This window comes from Cololabis saira, chromosome 13, assembly GCF_033807715.1.
Source record: "Cololabis saira isolate AMF1-May2022 chromosome 13, fColSai1.1, whole genome shotgun sequence".
Taxonomy (NCBI): domain Eukaryota; kingdom Metazoa; phylum Chordata; class Actinopteri; order Beloniformes; family Belonidae; genus Cololabis; species Cololabis saira.
This window is the reverse complement of record NC_084599.1, coordinates 16,844,222-16,863,750: the sequence shown is the minus strand read 5'-3', so window position 1 is coordinate 16,863,750 and position 19,529 is coordinate 16,844,222. Positions and strand designations below refer to the sequence as shown.

General features: G+C 42.2%; 1 protein-coding gene across 1 annotated transcript; it reads right to left on the bottom strand.

The window, feature by feature from the left end:
• Nucleotides 1-1,752: 1,752 nt before the first annotated feature.
• Nucleotides 1,753-16,734, bottom strand: rabggta (Rab geranylgeranyltransferase subunit alpha). The gene is made up of 17 exons (XM_061738021.1): nucleotides 16,635-16,734; nucleotides 16,314-16,350; nucleotides 14,109-14,219; nucleotides 13,768-13,892; nucleotides 13,198-13,385; nucleotides 12,860-13,117; nucleotides 12,630-12,713; nucleotides 8,928-9,010; nucleotides 8,266-8,361; nucleotides 5,795-5,900; nucleotides 5,657-5,708; nucleotides 4,075-4,163; nucleotides 3,892-3,980; nucleotides 3,686-3,802; nucleotides 3,449-3,562; nucleotides 3,159-3,246; nucleotides 1,753-2,493 (listed from the first exon to the last, which is right to left on the bottom strand). The coding sequence occupies exons 2-17, from the start codon at nucleotides 16,314-16,316 to the stop codon at nucleotides 2,345-2,347; spliced, it is 1,752 nt and encodes a 583-aa protein (XP_061594005.1). The 5' UTR covers nucleotides 16,317-16,350; nucleotides 16,635-16,734; the 3' UTR covers nucleotides 1,753-2,344.
• Nucleotides 16,735-19,529: the final 2,795 nt, after the last annotated feature.

The following is a 19,529-nucleotide window of genomic DNA, read 5'->3' as shown; positions in this document are numbered from 1 at the left end:
ATCATTCTTAATCAAGCTTTCCACCTACACTTATTACATTTATCTAAATTAATCTCCAAATGCTCCCAAATATTTGAGGCATTAGGAAAACAACATCTATTTTACAGTATTTAAGGGATCATTTGTGGGGAAAAGGGTTAGGGTTAGGGTTGGAAGTGATTCTGATTTTAAACAGTTGATATAAACCCTGTGTTTCCATTCAGGAAGGCATCTCTTGATTGCATCATCAGACAGCAGCCAAACTTCAACTCTGTACCTGATATCAACTACAGACCTTTTATTTGCCTTGTTTCATTGAAAACATGAGAGAGGACCAAATGCGGCCAATTCAAGTGTTGATTGTCCAAATGCTTAAGACCCCCTGGAAATGGAGGTACTTTGCTTCAAAGGTAAATGCCATATATTTGTGGACATTGGTGGACAGCAGCAGCTGTGTTCTTAGTGATTTCTGGAAGTGTTGAGAGATGCAGTGATTTCCATTAAACTGTTTTAAAAGGAGCGCTGCCTTAAGTCCTGAAGATCACAGGCTTCCAGTATTGATTTTCCATCGTGTTTTCTATTGACAGCGATTTCTCCAGACTCCTGGATCCTTTTGATTTTATGAACTGTGGATGATGAGAAACTCCAAAGTTCAGAACATCAGAAAATACAGTATTTGAACTTGTTTTGCAATTTGTAGACAGTAATTGCATCATAATACTAACTTGTTTCAAGTAAACCTAATGTAATGGAAGATTTTCCTTCATTGCAGTAATGCGAATGTTTCCAACTTTTGTTTTGCATGTTGCCGACAAAGTTAAAATGAGCTAATATTCATTACTTAAATGGCAGAATGACTCAGATTTGACATTTTATGCATGTTCTATGTCCTACTTTGAATAAAATATGGATTTATGAGATTAACCATTTCTGAACTTTCACTATTTACTGCTGATATGAGATATGTTATTCAATTCTGCCAAAAGTCTGCTCTGCAGAGCAAAGTACAATAAGTACTCGGTATTTCTAATTAGATAAAAAAAAAGAAAAACCCCAGTTCAGACCAAAATTGTAAACTTGATCCATTTTCTGTAAACATTCTCATGTGGCTTCTAATTGATTTCTACACAGACTCTTGTTCAGTTAGTTATAAAAACTAAAACCAATAAAAGGCAACTTTAGCATATTTGGGTCACCACAGCAGACCACCGTGTTCCAATTATTGCTTTGACATACGTTTAAATTCCTATGAAGGAACTTACTGAGGCAATGCGGGTATAGTACACACAGTATAGTTCCTGATTGAGTAAGAAACAGATGTGACTTGCTTCTGTGGAACTGAAAGGTGTGTTTGTGTTCCAGACTCATTTCACTTGACACTCCCAAAGAGATAGTGTTTGTTTTACTCTGATATAACGGCCATTAAATGCTTGATGTGTTGCAAAATCTAATCCATGAAATGAAGAAAGAAAACAAACGAACAATGACTGTGGGGTTGAATCAGGCTGAACCAGGTGACACGCCACTGGTGGCACCTGCACACCTTTCATTTACGTCATTATGTGCAAATGAAGTAACAAATTCAAGCTTGTATGTCCTCATAAATCCATGGAAAAGTGAGTCAGTATTAAGAGGACAAACGCCAAGCATATAAATCATGCAGGTATGCTGTATTGTGCTCCGTAAACATAAAACTAAACATTTATTTTTAAAGATCCATTTAAAGAATCCTGTACCAAATCAACAAAAAGAAAAAGTACCACACATGAAGTCTGTTGGAAGGCAGTGACACAACATGTGCCATTTATTCATGGATCAGTGAGTTACTGTGCAACAGAGTAATGTCATAGTTGAGCTGCTTTACACAATCTCCTAAAGATGTATATGAGAACTACAGTATGTGACGCTCTCTTCATCCATCCGTTAAATCCCATGGAAGCAATAAACCAGCAATGCTGCATTCCCACCCCTATCTGATTTGCTCTAATCAATGTTTCTGCATGCATTTTTGTGTAGGACATTCACACACATGTACACGAGGAAACAAAATGTTGGTTAGTATGCACTCGCTCGCACACGCACATCAACACAGAGCCCGTGGGTGAAGTGTTAGATGGGTTTCTGACATATGCCCAAAAGTGTCAGGCTGCCTGAGCCTCAAAGTTAGCTGTGACTTACATTCTCCCCCAAAGAGAAAACAACAACAACACGATGAAAAAGGAACAGGTATGCAAGACACTTTAAAAAAAAAATAAAAACAATAATAAAAACACCCACTTGCTCATTTCACAGCCAAACACAGCAGAGGACGAGTGAACAACGGGGACGGGGACGGGGACGGCAGTGATTCCTGCCCTCCGTCTGATCAGAGCAGCAGGTCCGTGACCGAGGGCAGCAGCTCGGCTAACGCAGACTCCACGTTGGCCGTGTGAGTGACGGGGTTGCCCCGGAGATCAAGGCGCTTCAGCTTGGGGCAGGAGGCCAGAGGCTGGAGATCCGCCACGGCAGAGATTTCTGTGCGTTTAGGTTCATGAAAACAAACTTCTGTATAAAAAAAAAACGACAAACAACTTATCACGAGAACTGATGAAAAATAAAACCCTGATATGTGATGTTTTTTTCCCCTTCTAGATGTAGGTCATAGAGCCATCATAGAGCCCTCAATCCTCACTTGTAATGTGCATGTTCAAACCTGCAAATTTCCTAATTTCTTCACGAGTACAAGTGGAAGTGAAGCACGAAGGGGGACAGAGGTCTGGAACAATAATGGGTTTCTCTTCCCTCTTTAACGATGCTGCTGCTTTGTAAAACTGCAGACTTCCTTTATTTTATTATTCTACTCCAAACACTTCAAAACACTTGTGTCTCATAGTTTACTTTACAACTACCGGTATGTACAGTATGCACTGATCCTACCACAGTTTCATATACTTCATCACTGCTGCTCCTGCGGTGTGCTGTGTCTTTTACGTCACACCATCAGCCGCTCGCAGTCTTTTGGGCCTGTTTCTCAGGGCCGAGCCTTTCACAGAATACTCACACATTTATGCAGTCGCTTGTACACTGTGAAAGGCACAAGAAAGACCACAATTTGACGTGATCCTTCTTGCGACACTGGTGAGGATGAACACAAATCTCAGGGGCAGGATGCCTTTAGCAGATACATGAATCAAGGATACTATTATTCTTCAAGGAGAGTTCCTCCAGTTTGTGAAGGTGAAAGATTCCCTCCAGGTTTTCAATAGAGTTGTTATCAGCTTCCAGGACCTGCAAGTGTGAAGGAGTTATGCAGTTACTGAAAATACAAAGTCAATACATGTCCTTTTCCCCACTCATCCATCAGGTGAGGCCCAAAAATATGTAAATATATCAATGAATCATTTTTTTGAAAAAAGAGAGAGAGAGAGAAAGAGAGAGAGAGAGAGAGAGAAGGAAATATATTTAAATTGAAAATTTCAGCTTTAATCACCTCCAGACACTGCAACATAGCAAACTGAGGAGTCAGGCGCTGCAGCTGATTGGAGGACAGATTGATATGAGTGACCAGTAACAGCTGGTCCAGGTGGCATAAAGTGGTCAGGTTCTGGAGGAAATAAAAAAAACAACAAGGGATTACTTTCCACCATCTCCTTTTATAGAAAACACAGCTTTACCTTTATTTTTGGTGTATTTCAAATCCCATTTCTTATTAGAGTTCTGAACTGACCCGGTCAGAAATACTGAAGACCCGCACTTCAGCGTACTCCATTTTCAGGATCGTGTTTTCGATCATGAACTTGCTGCACAGGTCGCTGTAATATGCAGAGCGCATGGAGTCGACCTCCTGGGACAACGAGAAAAGCATTCGTTCGGCGACATGAGCAAATACATCCCTGCCTGTGCCAGAGTGTGCTGCGTGTGGATTTGACTCACTTTGAGTGTTTGGAAGTGAGCAAGTGTCTCCTTCTCGTATCCCAGAGGGTCTAGTGCCCTCATCAGGAGGATGATGGTCAGTAAGCACCCTTCGGAGATAAAGAGAACAGTCAGCAGCTACAAGTAAAACCAGCAAACTTTAGTATCGTCTGCGTCTCTGTTGAGTCAGTGGGCTGCACTAACATTTGTTAAGTGGCTCCAGTTCCTGCAGCTGCTTGACCGACTGTAGTTCCGACTGCAACACTGACGTCTTCTCCACTGAGAGTTCGCTCCTGCAAAAAAGGAGTACATCTTCCTCTAAGGGCCCGATTTACTAAAGGTTTGCGTGTGTTAAAACCTGTGCAAACTTGACAGCACCCGCAAACCAAAGTGCCAGCTGATCTACTAACAGCGTGCAAAGACGACTGCGTCTCTCAAATGCGCAAAATTGCACACGCAATTCATTTAGTACTTTTGCCCTGATGAATAATCAATATGGGGCGTACCCGGCAGAAATCCTAAATACTGGGAGGGGAAGATGCAAATTGCTCCATTTACCACGCGCAATGAGATTTACCAAGCCTGAAAGTAATTGCGCGTATTGTGATTGCGTCTGTATTTAATACGTTCGAAAGGAAGGTGCTAATCTGCTGCTGCTGTTATTGTGGCAAGGAGGCGACATCCAAAATCAAAGAATACGCAGAGAGAGAGTCTTTATTCTGCTGCATGCTATTTTAAAAATGGTTGCACAAGTTTTATTAAAGGCCACTTTTTCTTTAGTTCTTCGCCTTATATCTTGCCACCTTCTTTTATTGTCCCACTCGAGTCTCCACTCGCCCACAAGCAGGCCAAGCCTTTGTGCCAAAACTTTGTATTTTATTGATTACTTATCTTATTGAACGTGAAATCATCCTTCGTAAATTACATTTAATTAAAACCCGTGCTTATTAATCACAAAACACAGGTTAAACATCATGACCAAATCCGCTCCGACCCGCTGTGTCAGGATCAGCGCAGACAGACTGCAGCTTCGCCTGAATTATGGTTCTGCGTTAAATCAACGGCCATATGATGGTCCCGTCTGTCACACATTTACTGTCAGTGTTTGCTATATAATATTTGCAATATACTGTGGACATCTGAATAAAAACTTAACTCATAAATAGATAATTCAAGGCGCTCTCCAGTTCTGTGTCTGATTGTCTTTTTCTCCTCAGATCATGCCGAGCACCGCCGGGTCACGTAAACCCGACCAATTCAATATTAAAATCAAATTCAGTCCGGTGGCCCGTTTTTCTATTTCGTATTTTTGATCTGTGCCTAAAATTGAAATATGAAAAACCAGACGTTTTTTGTGTTACCAACTGCATTTATTCTATCGCAGGTTTTCTCCGATATTGCGTTTCTTTTGGTAATGTTTAAATTTCTTTGCTGTAGTTCATGAATGTGTTTATTTGCCTCTTCCACTAATATCTCTAACTCCAACTCGTCAAATTTCATTTTGCGCTTGTGACTTGTACTGTGCATTCCATCCAGACTCCATGGCGCAGAGTTTGCGCTCGCAAACCTTAAGACGCGCAACACCTCATTTAAATACTGCAGTTTGCACCTGTTATCAATTGCGCACGCAATCTTAGTTGATCACCCGCAAACCACACGCAAACAGCACGCGCAAACTTTTTCAGTGCACACGCAATTTAGTACTCTTTATTTAGGATCTTAGTAAATCGGGCCCTAAGTCCTTAAATAAACTAAAAAAAGTGTTGCCGTCTTGACAAAACACTACCTGAAAAGTTCCTGATCGGTGGCCGTGTCCCGGCACCAGCTCTCAGTTCGACCTGCGGAGACAAGTTTATGCTGTAATGAAGCCTGATGACACGCAGCCTCTATTAGAATATTATCCAAACCAGGCTGTGTGGGTCACCTGTATAAAGAGCACAGTCCCGGTGAGTGTGCTTTTCAGTCCAGTGCACCGTCAGATTGTGCTCGTTAGCGATGTCGTTAATGGTTCCAGGAGGGAGGTCGCAGATCTGATCAGACGTTAAGGTTAGGAAGAGGCAAAGCAGGAATTATTCATTCCATAACCAGAAAAGAAAGCTATTGACTTTAAATGAACCTGCGGTCTCCATTGACAAAGAGTCCTTTTCCTTTCAAGAGTCAAAACAACAGATTGGACGAGCCAACAAATAGAACACAACTGCAAAAAGGAGTGAGACTTGAATAAATTAATCTGGACATGCAAAAAAAAAAAAAAAAAAAAAGATGCAATATTTCACGAGTGGTTTAGAAAAAAATAATGTAATCCTCTCAAAGAGAAGCACACTTGAAACTGGCAATGATGGAACAAAAAGAACAGTTTTTCCCCTCTTAGGATATGTTTTAATTACTGGTTCTCTTTTTTAATGACTTCAATAGGTGTTCACACAACGTAAAGTCCTAAAGAGCGTTACAAATGTAAAATGATGGATTAATGAACCTCGAGGGCTGAAATGTGTAGATTCAAAGTGATGCCTAGTGCTCTGAAAAATGCTAAAGGGAAAGGAGTAAATCCCGGCAGTTCATCAGAGGTTCCTGGGATACTTCTGTTAGTTTAGCTGAACGCTGACTGACCACACAACAAGGACGAACATGGGCTCGCTGGTGAGGATGTGAGGCAGAGAAGAGAGAAAAGATCTCTCACGGTTGAGAGAAACGTATGCAGACCTGTGAAGCAAGACCGTATCAGACATGGACAGAAAAGTGTGCGTGGCGTTCCAGGAAGCCTGAAGCATGACAGTCATCATTAAATGCAATCTAACCGTATTTTATGTTAAAAAACATCTTTTTTTTTTACGTCATCTGTTCTGAAAGAATTCCAGAGTCAGAAGTTGTTTTTTAGGTTTACTCATGTTATATAAAATGATATTATGCTGTTGCTTTGACACGTTTTCAACTTCTCACCATCCACTTTCAGGTTGAGCAACATATTTGTGCAGTTCATTGCAGAGAGAATATTTCTCCTCTGCTGGACTTCTGCATCCTGTATGTGTTACCCGTAATGTTCTCCTGCAGGTTGGTATCACCACTCTCCCAGCTCCGCTACACCGTCAGAACTGCATATTCACAATGATACAGTTCCGAGCAAACACCCTCCAGGCTTGTTTTCATGATCTTTAGCAAACTTTCCTTTTTTGCAGAGGAAAAGGTTAGGCCTGCAAGCTTTGGAAAAATGCTGTAAAAGTGGTGCAATTATTCAGCCAACGTCCTGACCTGAACCTAGCAAGGTATTCATGGAAATGCCTGAACGCCGCTCTGCTATTGTGCTTCCCATCTCGCCTATCTGAGGCTGATCGTTTCAGCCATGACGACCTGGAGGAACTTCCACCAGAGGAGGTGTGCCTGTCTTGCACCATCACGCCTGAGAGACCATTTAACCAGACTCCACCAGGAACAGACCCTCTGTAAAACCACACTTTTTCTGAAGAGTCCTTCTGAAGCCTCTTTTTTCCCCTCACACTGAGCCGTAAAGCCGGCACAAAAACGCTTATGCTTAGCTAGGTCTTTAGTCACAGCTCAGAAGTCATTACCATTATAAGCGCAAAATGGAAAAAGTCACCAATTGGCTCTGCCAGCTGCTAATCAATCAATCAATCACACCCCGATTACACATGAATGTGTTGCTTTTTATAAATGTACCTGATGTGCTAGGAAAACAAAACAAACAAATGACCTGTACAGTTTTCGCAGATGTAAAATTTAGCAATGGAGACCAAAACTGTTTGTTGAAATATGATGGTTGGACATTTTAACATGGGAGTGAGTGGAGTCTTATTGGAGCCAGCCTCTATTGGTCATCTGAGGAGCTGCAACCTTTTCCTCAACCCCGAAGTTTGAGTGTTGGCAACCAGAATGGTATTAAGATACTAAAATACTACAGACAACCTAATGCTAAGCACGAAATGAATAATTAAAAAAGTGTTTGTTTTTCTCTGCAAAAAGACAGAATAAATTGATTTTCATTCATGATTTTCCATTTTGGACTGATGGTGCAACGCTTTTCTAACTCAGCCTTGAGGGACTCGGTGGAGGCCGAGGAGCTGACAGGGATTCAGTGACCTGCTGAAAAACACTTCACTTTAACAGATTCTTTATAAAAACCAAGAATCCACTTCAGCTGCCTGTCTGATGAAAACTTGTCCCTGCGTGCTGATGAGTTTAGATGCATGACAGGAATTCCCTCATCACTTGTGTGGGAGAGGTAACCGTGAAGTTCCACAGAAGAAAACCGAACACCTTCTTGTTCTCTTGGATTCTGCGACATTGATATTTGAAGAGTGAAATGAATGTCAAACCCGGATCCTGCACCCGGATCAGCTGAAGTGAAAGTCAGTAGGTGGTTTATATGAAAAAGGATACCCAGACAGGACTGTGTTTAAAGCGTGGGTGGACACTGCTCCACTCCACTCTCTGAGGTTTGCCGTCCAGGACCAGGAGCAGGCCGACGGACTGCGCCTGACAGAACAAGGGAGGGGAGAAAACTTGTTTTCAGTACAACAGTAGTAGATGAATGCCTTTAAATTACCAACAGAACTACAGGCTGACCCACATGGGTGTTTCTGCGGCTGATACCAAAACTTGTTTTTGGAAAACCAGGAGAGCCGAAGGCCAACATCTCAGGCCAATTTCCTTCTACACTTAGTTATAAAACACAGATTTGCTTAACTTAAATACAAATGTGTTGAACATATTATGAAATTAAATTCATGAAGTTCAACAACATGCTGTGTCTGGTGTTGAACAACGCAGGGCTGAATCCTGTCAATCAGAGCCGGCTGAAGTGGACTATTAAAGAAGTGGCCAATTAATCTCGCTCTTTAAAAAAAACCTCCTGAAAAACACTTCACTTTAACAGTTATTAGTCACTAAATTGCACTCATGAAAAATCATGTGCAGTTTTAAAATGAGAATTTGTGAGCAAATGTTTTAGTCTAGTGAAGCAGGATTTACTTTCTTTGATATGCACATGCAGGACATTATTATGGCATTCTGTTTGTGGGATTGATCATGAGGATACCGACATTGACAGGCCTGGAGAAGGCGACAGCGACTCTCTCCTCCTCCCGGCTGACGTACACACAGCTTATCATCTCTTCGCGCTCCGCTGTAAAAAATATTTAAAAAATACATTTACATGTCTGAAACTCATGTTTGAGTAAAAAACACAGTGCGCGACATTTACATTGACGACTTGGACTGGAGGCAACTTAATATCAGAAAAGATCCCCTTTCTTAGGCTCTACTTGCCTTGAAGTTTTGAAAGAAAACAGTAAAACAGGGACAGAGATACAGCAGAGGATCACAGGGAAGGACTTAAATGCAGGTCAGCTACAGCGGGGCCTCTGCAGCTGCGGCCCCGGCTCAACAGTTCAGCTACACAGCGTCCTGCCAGGATTACTATTCTGACCTTTTCTACAGTTGACAAATAAATTATCAAAAAAAATAAACAAATAAAACACACACATACACACACACACTTTTAGAAGGTTTCACAACTTGGATATGTGTTTTGCAGCCAAATAACAGTCTGTTTTTTTTTGGCATACATACTGTACATGGCCAAACAAGCTGCTCAACATCCTGAGCCTTTGTTGCTGGATTTTTCATTTTGTGAAGCACCAAACGTTTTCTGCTGGTGAAAGGTCTGGACTGCAGGCAGGACAGTTCAGCACCGAGGCTCTTCTCCTGTGCCGTGCTGTTGTGATGGATGCAATATGTGGCTTAGCACCGTCTAGCTGAAATATGTGAGGCCTTCTACATAAGAGATGTCTGGATGGGAGCATTTGTTTCTCAATGTACATTTCAGTATTGATTGTTCCTTTCCAGATGTGGAAGCTGCCCACGCTATAGGCACTAATGGCGCTTTTCCACTAGTGCTTACTCAGCCCGACTCGGCTCGTCACGCCTCTACCCATTTTGTCCCCGTTTGTTTTTCCACAGCCAGGGGAGAAGTGGGCAGGTTGGGGTGAAGCTGTTGTGACGTACTCGATTGCGCAACCGCTTTGTTCAAGTCGGCGCTGATCAGAAATCAGCTGGAGCCTTGAGCGGCTGAGAGTAAAACAGCCCGTCTACATCCCTTTTTTAATTCTCTCGTCAGCCACCAGGTTTATGAACATCTGCACCTCAGAGTTGGATCACCAAACAGACGTTTTGCGCTTTATAATAAAATCGCAGCGAGCCGCGAGTCGCTCTCGCGCTGACTCCCGCTTCCTGATTCAAACGTCTGACGGCCTCGCCCCCCGACCAATCAGAGGCGTGGAGGGTGGTGACGTCAGAAATAGTCACGGCTCAGCCCGGTTAGAACCTCGGCAGAATGGTTACAGAAAAAGTATCTGCTTGGCGCGGCGCGGCCCGCCTTGGCCCGTAGTGGAAAAGTGCAAGACGGGTGCGTGGCAGGTAGAAGCAAGCTGAGCAGGTACTAGTGGAAAAGGGCCATAATGCAACACTATATCATAAGAATTTCAAATTTTGGTTAATAATAATAATTAATAGAACAGTTTTCCATTTGGCATCAGATCATTTTAAATCAGTTTTGGCTCAGAGGAGAAGTTTATAGTCTATTTAGTATCATACAGAAGCCATATACCCTCACCGGCCAATTTATTAGGTACACCTAGTACTGGGTTGGACCCCCTTTTGCCTTCAGAACTGCCTCAATCCTTCGTGGCATAAATTCAACAAGGTTCTTGAAACTTTACTCAGAGAGTTTGGTCCATATTGACCTGACAGCATCACGCAGTTGCTGCAGATTTTTCGTCTGCACATCCACGATCGGAATCTCCGTTCCACCACATCCCAAAGGTGCTCTATCTGACTGAGATCTGGTGACTGTGGAGGCTGTTTGAGTAGTGAACACACTGTCATGTTCAACAAATCAGTCTGAGATGATTTGTGCGTTATCCTGCTGGAAGTAGCATCAGAAGATGGTACACTGTGGTCATAAAGGGATGGACATGGTCAGCAACAATAATCAGGTCAGCTGTGGTGTTGACATGATGCTCTCTTGGTACTAATGGGCCCAAAGTGTCCCAGGAAAATATCCCCCAAACCATTACACCACCACCACCACCTGAACTGTTGGTACAAGGCAGGATGGATTCATGCTTTCATGTTGTTGACGCCAAATTCTGACCCAACCATCTGAATGTCGCAGCAGAAATGGAGACTCATCGAGACTCAGTTTCCTGTTCTTAGCCAACAGGAGTGACACCCGGTGTGGTCTTCTGCTGCTGTAGCCCAAGAAATATCTCCGCTGTTTCTCATCATCAATTACCTGCATCGGCAGAACTAAGAGCTCTCCAGTCTCCAGACGGCTCTGGTTGAACGGCCCGACAAACCATCTCCGATCGCGCTGTTTTCTTTACCGAGATCACAAGAAAAGCAGAGCAGTGATCTCCTCTCCATCCCGTGGTGCTGTCTTGTTTATTTATCTTTACTCCACCAACTCCAAATATTAATCACTTTTCTAAACGAACGCAGTTCAAACAGCAGGTGTATCCGCCCCTTTAATCTGATTGGTTTACGAGTAAGTCGTCCCCCACGTGGGGTGCGCTCTTATGATTGGCTGAAACAAAGGAAGAAATCTGATTGGTTGCAGATCCTTCCGTGTAAAAAAAAAAAAACGTATTTGTGGATCGAGTCACGTCAGGGGAGTCTCAAAAGTCATACGCAAATCCAGCGCAGCTTACAGACAAAAAAACGTTTGTAAATCGGGTTATATTTGTGTGCGCATCAAAAATACATTTGTGGATCTTGTCCTACGCACGTGTGAATTGTTCTGTGCATTTGTGAAACTTGTCCTATGCATTTGTGGATCGGTGTGTGCATTTGCTAATTATGAGACTGTTCTAGCTCCATAGCTATATTCCACCCTTTTGTTAAATGCCATTCCTTTGGTACATTTTTACCTGAGAAAACAGCTGCCTAGGACCTTTGCTGTTTTCCCATGACCTTCGTTGTATTCACAAAAAATCCCTTATAATTAGTTTCACATGTAGATAGATTAACACTGTATAATAACTTATTAAACACTTTATTTTGTTCAATAGTAGACCACTTGCTAAATAGCATATTATTGGTTCATAGTAACATGAAAAGCATGTTGCAATTTGACACTGCAGAAGTTATTTTCTTTTTTCTATGTGCCATTTATTTAATATCCTTCTTGATGGTTGTTGTGTAGTGACTGCTGCAGCTGCATTACTAGAGACTTCATTCACCTAAGAAAATGACTTTGTGTGTGGGTGTAAAACTCTGATTTCTGGTCATGCTTATTGCTTTTCAATGCCTTTTATCAGATTTTCAGAAAAGCCCAAGGCTATTGGGATAGGTTTTGAGAAGATTTAAAAAAAAAAAAGGCATAGTTTATATAATCCAAGGAAAATCTGAGCTTTTTTTTTTTAAGCAATTGTCTCACGAGGGACTTATTGTGGCTCCGCCACCCAGCTGACAGAGATAGATATATAATCTAAGCAAGATCTGAACCTCTGCAAATCATTTTGGTCTCGATTGTTTTTTGGGGGGCTAAACTTTTGCATGTCAATCATTTTCTTGTTTTGTGTCACACTATTGTTAGAAGAGGACAAAGGTAAACTGTTTTCTTTTTCTTAACATGGTCTTTTGGAGACCGGGTCGTCTCCCATTACTTCCGTCCCAGAAGCATAAATTATGAATAAATAAAAAAATGAAGAGTCAAAATAAAGAAACAATCACACATGACATACCTCTGCCTAATAACCAGCGATAGTAGAACCAGGCACTCTGGTCGTTGGGGTCGGTGAAGAAAGCATTCTGAACGAGTTCATATTCTGAGAAAAAAGGTAAAAGCCTGAGGTTAAACATGCTGAACAGAGGCCAGAGATCAAATGCCAAGCACAACTGCTGAGAGTAACTGTGCAGACTAAGACCACCCCCTATCTGTTGCTACTGCACATTGCAGACTGCCGATGTTTACCTTTGAGGAGCTGCTCTTCGCAGACACGGTGGGAGTGGGTTTGTGGAGACGGCGGAGGGGAGGATCGAGGAGGCTGGTGACACGGGGAGGGCAGTTCGGGAGACTCTGGGTGTAACAGCGGCAGCAGGGTGCTGCGGTAGTGCCAGCTGGAGTAATTGGAGAAGTTGGATCCGATGAGACGATTGGTAAACTCCAACTCCTGGTCCACTGGCACGCCAGATATCTTCACGACCAGTCGCCGGTAATCCCAGCAATGGACTAGTACAGATGGGGAAAAAAATGCCATCAGCAACAGGTGGAAAAACAGAGCGGCACTGCCAATTCAGCTCTCTACTCACAGTTGCGTTCGTCAAGGCTCAAGCAGCGATCACACAGGCTCAGCTCTCTGGCCCAATCTGGTTTAGGCAAACGGGCCGAGACCCAACCTCGGTGGTGCCAGCTGCCGTACGACTTTGGATTGATGCGGAGGCAAGACTCCACAAATAAAAGCTCAGCCTCGTAAATCTTCTGCAGGTCATCAGGATCTCTAAAGCAGACATCAAGAAACAAAACCTTCATGAACCTGTTGGATTTGAAATGTGTGTTGTGTTGTAAATAACCGGGGCAGGGCTAAATAAGTTTTTTAACTTCTCCCTGCTCCGTTTCGAGCATGCAAAAAAAGGAAGAAAAAGAAAAAGAAAAAAAAAGCCAGTGAGGCATGTTTTTGTTTATGATTGTTATGATTTGTATTATACTGTATTTATCATGATTATTATTTAACTATTGTTCTTTGGTTTAAATATATATTTTTTAGCATGTTCGAAATAAAGTTTTTCATTCATTCATTCATTCAAATGTTTGTTTTTTTGTATACGTAAATCAGAATACTGTGGAGCCACAGTTGGGAAAATAACTGCAAATAATCTCACTTGACAGTTTCCAGGTTCATTAGGACTTCTCTCCTGTAGTTCCAGAGGGTTGCAAAGTCAGGATTAGATGATAGGAGCTCCTGAGTCAGCTGGAGAGCCTCTTCGTCAAAAACACCATCCTTCCTCTGATACACAGGAGAAAATAGAGAGGATGAAGACAGCAAATAGGAACAGCAACAAGCAGGTTAAAAGGTTTCTGGTAAAGAAATCCATCGAAAAGACCAAAACCACCCATCTATTACCAATATTTTTAATGTTTGTTATGTCTGTGGCACAAAGAAGCCTTTCGTCTCCTGAACTTTTGTTGGTAAAAAGAGACAATTAAAGTAAATCCGAGAGACCTTAGAGAAGATGGCATCGCGTGCAGCCACATATATCTTCAGCTTCTTCTCACGCTCTTTTCTCTTCTCCTCCTCCTGCTGGACGGTAGTTTTAACCTTCACACGGCCGTGCTGTCAAGAGCAGAAAGAGCATTTAAACTCCACTTGGTACAGGAATGACAGTAGAACTAATTCACATGCACTCATCACACACTTTAGTTGTTACACCGGCAGACGAACTGGTTCGATTACCAGGGATTTTGACGCACAACCATCTCTAGGTTTTACAGGGAATGAGCTAGAGACGAGTGGTTGTTTTATTGGAGTATGTTTTTATGTGTGGCCGTGTGATGGACTGGCAACATGTCCAGGATGGTGTACTCGGGCCTTTTGCCTGAAGAAAGCTCAGAAAGGCTTCAGTGACTCTAAAGTGGAATAGGCAGGTATGAATAACAGAAATATGAATAAAATTGGTGTCCAAAATCCAAGATAAACAGTCCAGTTGTTTTCCTTTCAATCTTTTTTCTTGTCCATTGTTCTTGTAGTTTGTTGCGCTGGTCTGTCCCGTCTTTTTCCCTTTGTGCATGTTTGCAGGCCAGAGCTTCAGAAGCTGCATGCTGACCTGCAATCCCACCCTCTGATTGTCCCGCTGCTGCTTCCACCTGTGTTATGGATGCCTGGTAGAGGCCTGCTGACATCCTGACCTGGTGACATCCAGATCCTGCTCAATGATGAGCCTAGTCCTGCTCAAGGTTTATTCCCTCCTAAAGGGAAGTTTTCCTTGTCACCGTTTGGCTTAAAGGGGACCTATTATGGCATTTAATGTCTATTTTAAACAGGCCTTGAATGTCTTAAAAACAAGGTTTTGATTGTTTTTTTCCTATATAAATTAGAAATTCAGCCTCTGGGCCATGTCTTTATCTTTACTGTTTCTAACCTCATTATCTATGCAGGATTCTGAGTGGGCGGGGAGGCTATGACAATGAGTCACTGTGCTGATTGGCTGCCTGAATGACGCGATACATTGCTATGAAAAAATGGCGGAAGCTCCGGCCGCCGGAGTTAAGCCTGAATTATGGTTCTGCGTTGAATCGACGAAGACCCTACGGCGTAGGGTACGGCGTTGGTGTAATGCGGAACCATAAATCAGCCTTTACACTGTGTCATGCATGCGACGCGAGCAAGCGTCAGCGACAAAATCAATTGCATTGCTTTATTTTCTATTGGACTGTCCTAACGCGACGCAGCGACGCGGCACGCTGTTTTGAGCTGAACATTTGTGGGATGCCCTGCTTCTATTTTCTTCCTGTCGCTCGCGTTGAAAGCCGGTTGAAAGCGCTGTAGGAAACGGTCACGGATGGGGAACGGCTGATCCAGTTAGTTGAAATGAGAAGTTATCTCTATGATACCTCCTCATTTCACTACAAAAACCTCAATAAAGTGGCAGCTGGCTGGAGGGAGATGGACAGAGAGCGTCCGATGTCACGCAGTGCGAAGCGATAGTCGGACGCTTGCATGCAGTTACACGGTTTTATAGTTCTGGGCGTGGTTTCACGCATCGGAGGCCAAACTCTCCTCTTGTCGTGACGTCACGACGTCATGACAGGAGCAGAATCTGAATGGCTTGTAGAAGCCACATGACACTGGATGGCTCATCCGGGCGGCTGTACAGACACTGCAGAATTTGTTCTCTTTCCTCCTTCTCTGAGTTGGCAGGCTGAGGGGAGACCACTTTATATATGTTAAAGCAAGAGAAAACGTGTTTTTCACAATAGGTCCCCTTTAAGGTTTTTCTCCCACTAGGAAAGCTTTTACCTGCCATTGTTTATGTTATGTTTATGTAATAATGGCTCGGGGCTCCTGTTGTGGGTCTCTGGAAAGAGCCTAGAGAGACAACTTCTGTTGTAATAGACGCTGTATAAATAAAACTGAATTGAAAATTGAATTGAAATTTTCATACTGTGTTAACTAACCAACAAATTAGCTGGTCTTAATATCAACATTCGATAAATAGTACGGTCAAAATATAGCCTTCATAGAGCTCATACAACCGGTTTACACACATACTCTGCACAGTGACCACATGATAATCCAGGAAGGAAAGACAAAAAGATGCCTCCCTATTAAGTCAACTAAAACAAAAACCTTTGAAGAATGTAAATCATGTTTGTGTTTGTTTTATGCCACAGGGAGGTGGAAGAGGAGGGTTGAATGTACAGCTCTTACCATGGTTGCTGATGGCTGAGGAGAGTCCTGGGGAAACCTGTTTACATGAGCACAAACAGGGCAGACATGTTAGGCCACAGCAATGTCCAACAATCAGCAGACACACAGGGCAGAGAGCTGCACCCACGACAGGGGAGACCTGTGAAGAGTGTGTTAGACACATATTCACAGCTTCCTCCTCCTCATCATCATCATCACCATCATCATCATCCTCCGCTCCGCCGTCAGTCAACAACACTGGTCTCAGTCACGCTGCTGCACATCATACACTACAAAGCTGCCCACGAAGGGAAGCTTTGTTTACCCCCAAAAAACACTCACCTGTCTTCTTATTTAGAGGAGAAGATGCGTTTCACAGCTCAGTTTGATTTGTCATGTCAGGGGTTTTGAATGACTACAATTATTCACTTCCGTCTCGCGATATTTACGTCACGAGGTCCATTCTCCACCGCCACGTCACTCTGGCGCCCCCTGGTGGAGAAAACGGTGAAGAGCAGTGAGACAGTTTATTTGTTTTCCGGGGAAACAATTGGTAGTAACTCATTTTAGTGGACGTGTGTGGAGTGTTTTATTCAGTCTATGCTGTGTGTGAATACACAAACCAGTGTTTTACCTCGCTACAAACTTTCAAAATGTAATTCAAACATACAGGCCTTATTTTTTTAATAAACTAAAAATATTTCATACAAGAACCAATGTAAATTTGTGGAGCAAAACAGCACTGTAAAATTGAAATGAGGCCCTGGCTGTATAGCACAGTGGGTTGAGCAGGTGCCATTTACAGAGGCTATTACCCTGATGCAGGGAGTGCAGGTTTGAGTCCTGGCCTGTTGCTTGTTGCTGCGTGTCTTCTCCCCTCTCTCTGCCCTTATTCTGTTCACCTACTTTCAAAATCTTAAGGAATGTCTGTCAATATTAACAGTTATACATATGTTTGTATACAAACCTATAACCCTAACGCAAATATTTTGTGTTTGGTATATTATTTCTTTGTTGTAAGAACGCTAATAGATCTTAGAAAGCTTGTTTATTTCCCTTTTAAATGCTGCCACATTTGTAAGGAACATGCATTCGTATGTGGGTTGTGTCCATAAAAGCTTTGCCAGATCTTCTCTACAATGCTAAACAATTTATTTTGCTGTTGCTATTGAACTCTTGTTTGAGGCTTCTGGTACCCCCAGTTGCTGCCATTCAGGTGCTAATCAAGCAGCTGAACATGTGGAGGAACATTATGTTCAGCGATGAGCATACAATCCAGCATTAGGAGGAGGTGTCAGGCTGTTGTGGCTGTGTAAGAATCTTCCACTGCATGCTGAGTCTGCTGTTTGTTAAATATATAAATTGACAAAAAAATATGTGTTGTTTTTCCAACATCCAATCATCCAATCCACCAAACAGGAGTCAAGTTGTTTGGCATCGCCAGAGAACATGAGGACATGGGATTTCGAAATAAACCAGGAACCTAAATACAAAAACTGTGACAAAAACTCCAAACCGTGACATATTATTAAAACAAAGAAATAATCTCCCAAACACACATTTCCTTACTTTGCGCTAAATTTATATATAATGCATATTTTCTTTGCAGTAATGCTTTTAATATGTATTACACAATCAATATCAAACACTATGAAATACAATCTTAAAAGATGGTAGTCGGTTTTGACAGTTTAATTAAAATATTAACGTTGCAGATTTTGAGTGTTAAATGGGGTTTCTTACATAACAGGACTGAAGGTACAAAAGTGCCCCAAACTACATATCTTGGGAATTATGCCTGTAGGACATGTAATGAACAAGGTAAATAAAGAGATAATAACCTACAGATTATTACAAGCAAGACACAATATAACAACATTTTGGAAGTCAACTGAAAACCAAGACTTCAAGCCTGGATGGCAGCTCTATCCAAATCATTACTTACTTTTATTATAAAAGGTAAATATCCAATATTTAAGAAGATATGGAGGAAATATTTTTATTTTTTAATGAAAGAAAACAATTCAGAAGCCCAATCATACTAATTGTTTTGTAAACTTGGGGAATTTGCTATAATATATTTTTTTAAGCCTCTCAAACACACTGTTTCTTACCCTGAACTGTTGGAAAGAAGCACAAAATATAGCCCGGACTGGGAAAATAAAACAACTTGTATTGACTGTGATCACCAAGCTCTGATTTTTCTGAATGACACCTGGGGCCTGTACTACGAAGCAAGTTCAACATATCCACGATATCTTTTCCTTATCCAGATTCACTAAGCGGGACAATTGCAATCACGCTAAGCGGTCACACGACGGTGGTTATCAACTCAACCCAGGTTTCTCCAATCTGGATATGAGCGCGTGCACATAAAAGGGGCAGTGTTTTCAGCGCATGACCAATCGCAAGCATGGAGAAGTCCGCTGTCAGAGCCGCTTATTTCAGTAGCGAAGAGCAAACAATAATTTTACGGAAATATGATGAGTATAGGCATATAATACAGGCAAAAAGCAACACAGTTGCAGCTGCAAAATGCAGGAAAGACAGCTGGCAAAAGATCGCTGACTGTATAAATGCGTAAATTCATAGGGATATAAACATATATTTGAATATTCTGGGAATCTTAATCTTAAACTGTAAACCATGATCAGCAATATTAAAATAATAAAAGGCTTGCAATATTTCAGTTGATTTGTAATGAATCCAGAATGTATGACATTTTTTTTGTTTTTGTGTTTGCATTACAGAAAATCACAATATTCTAATTTTCTGAGACAGTCTGTATATATTGGTTCTATAACTATTGTTGTTGACCGATAACTTGTGCTGATGCTGTACCAAATAATTGGGTTTTTTTATTTATTTCATTAAATTTTTTATTTTTTCAGGAGGGGGGTATTTAGTATTTTAAAGTGACTTCTCAGAATGTTCGAGGGACGAAATTGAAAATCCCTTTTTTGCTATCCCCTTACAAATGCATCCATCCATCCATCCATTGTCCACCGCATTATCCGAGTCCGGGTCGCGGGGGCAGCAGTCGGAGCAGGGATCCCCAGACTTCCCTCTCCCCGGACACCTCCTCCAGCTCTTCCGGGGGGACTCCAAGGCGTTCCCAGGCCAGCCGAGCGACGTAGTCACTCCAGCGTGTCCTGGGTCTTCCTCGGGGCCTCCTCCCGATGGGACATGCCCGGAACACCTCACGAGGGAGGCGTCCAGGGGGCATCCTATACAGGT

Excerpts from the sequence above, each read along its gene's own strand:
- rabggta (XM_061738021.1), bottom strand. Across the intron at positions 4,164-5,656 it reads ACCGATCAGGAACTTTTCAG|GAGCGAACTCTCAGTGGAGA; the intron begins GTAGTGTTTTGT and ends CCTTTTTTGCAG. Across the intron at positions 2,494-3,158 it reads ACTCTCCTTGAAGAATAATA|AAATCTCTGCCGTGGCGGAT; the intron begins GTATCCTTGATT and ends CTAAACGCACAG.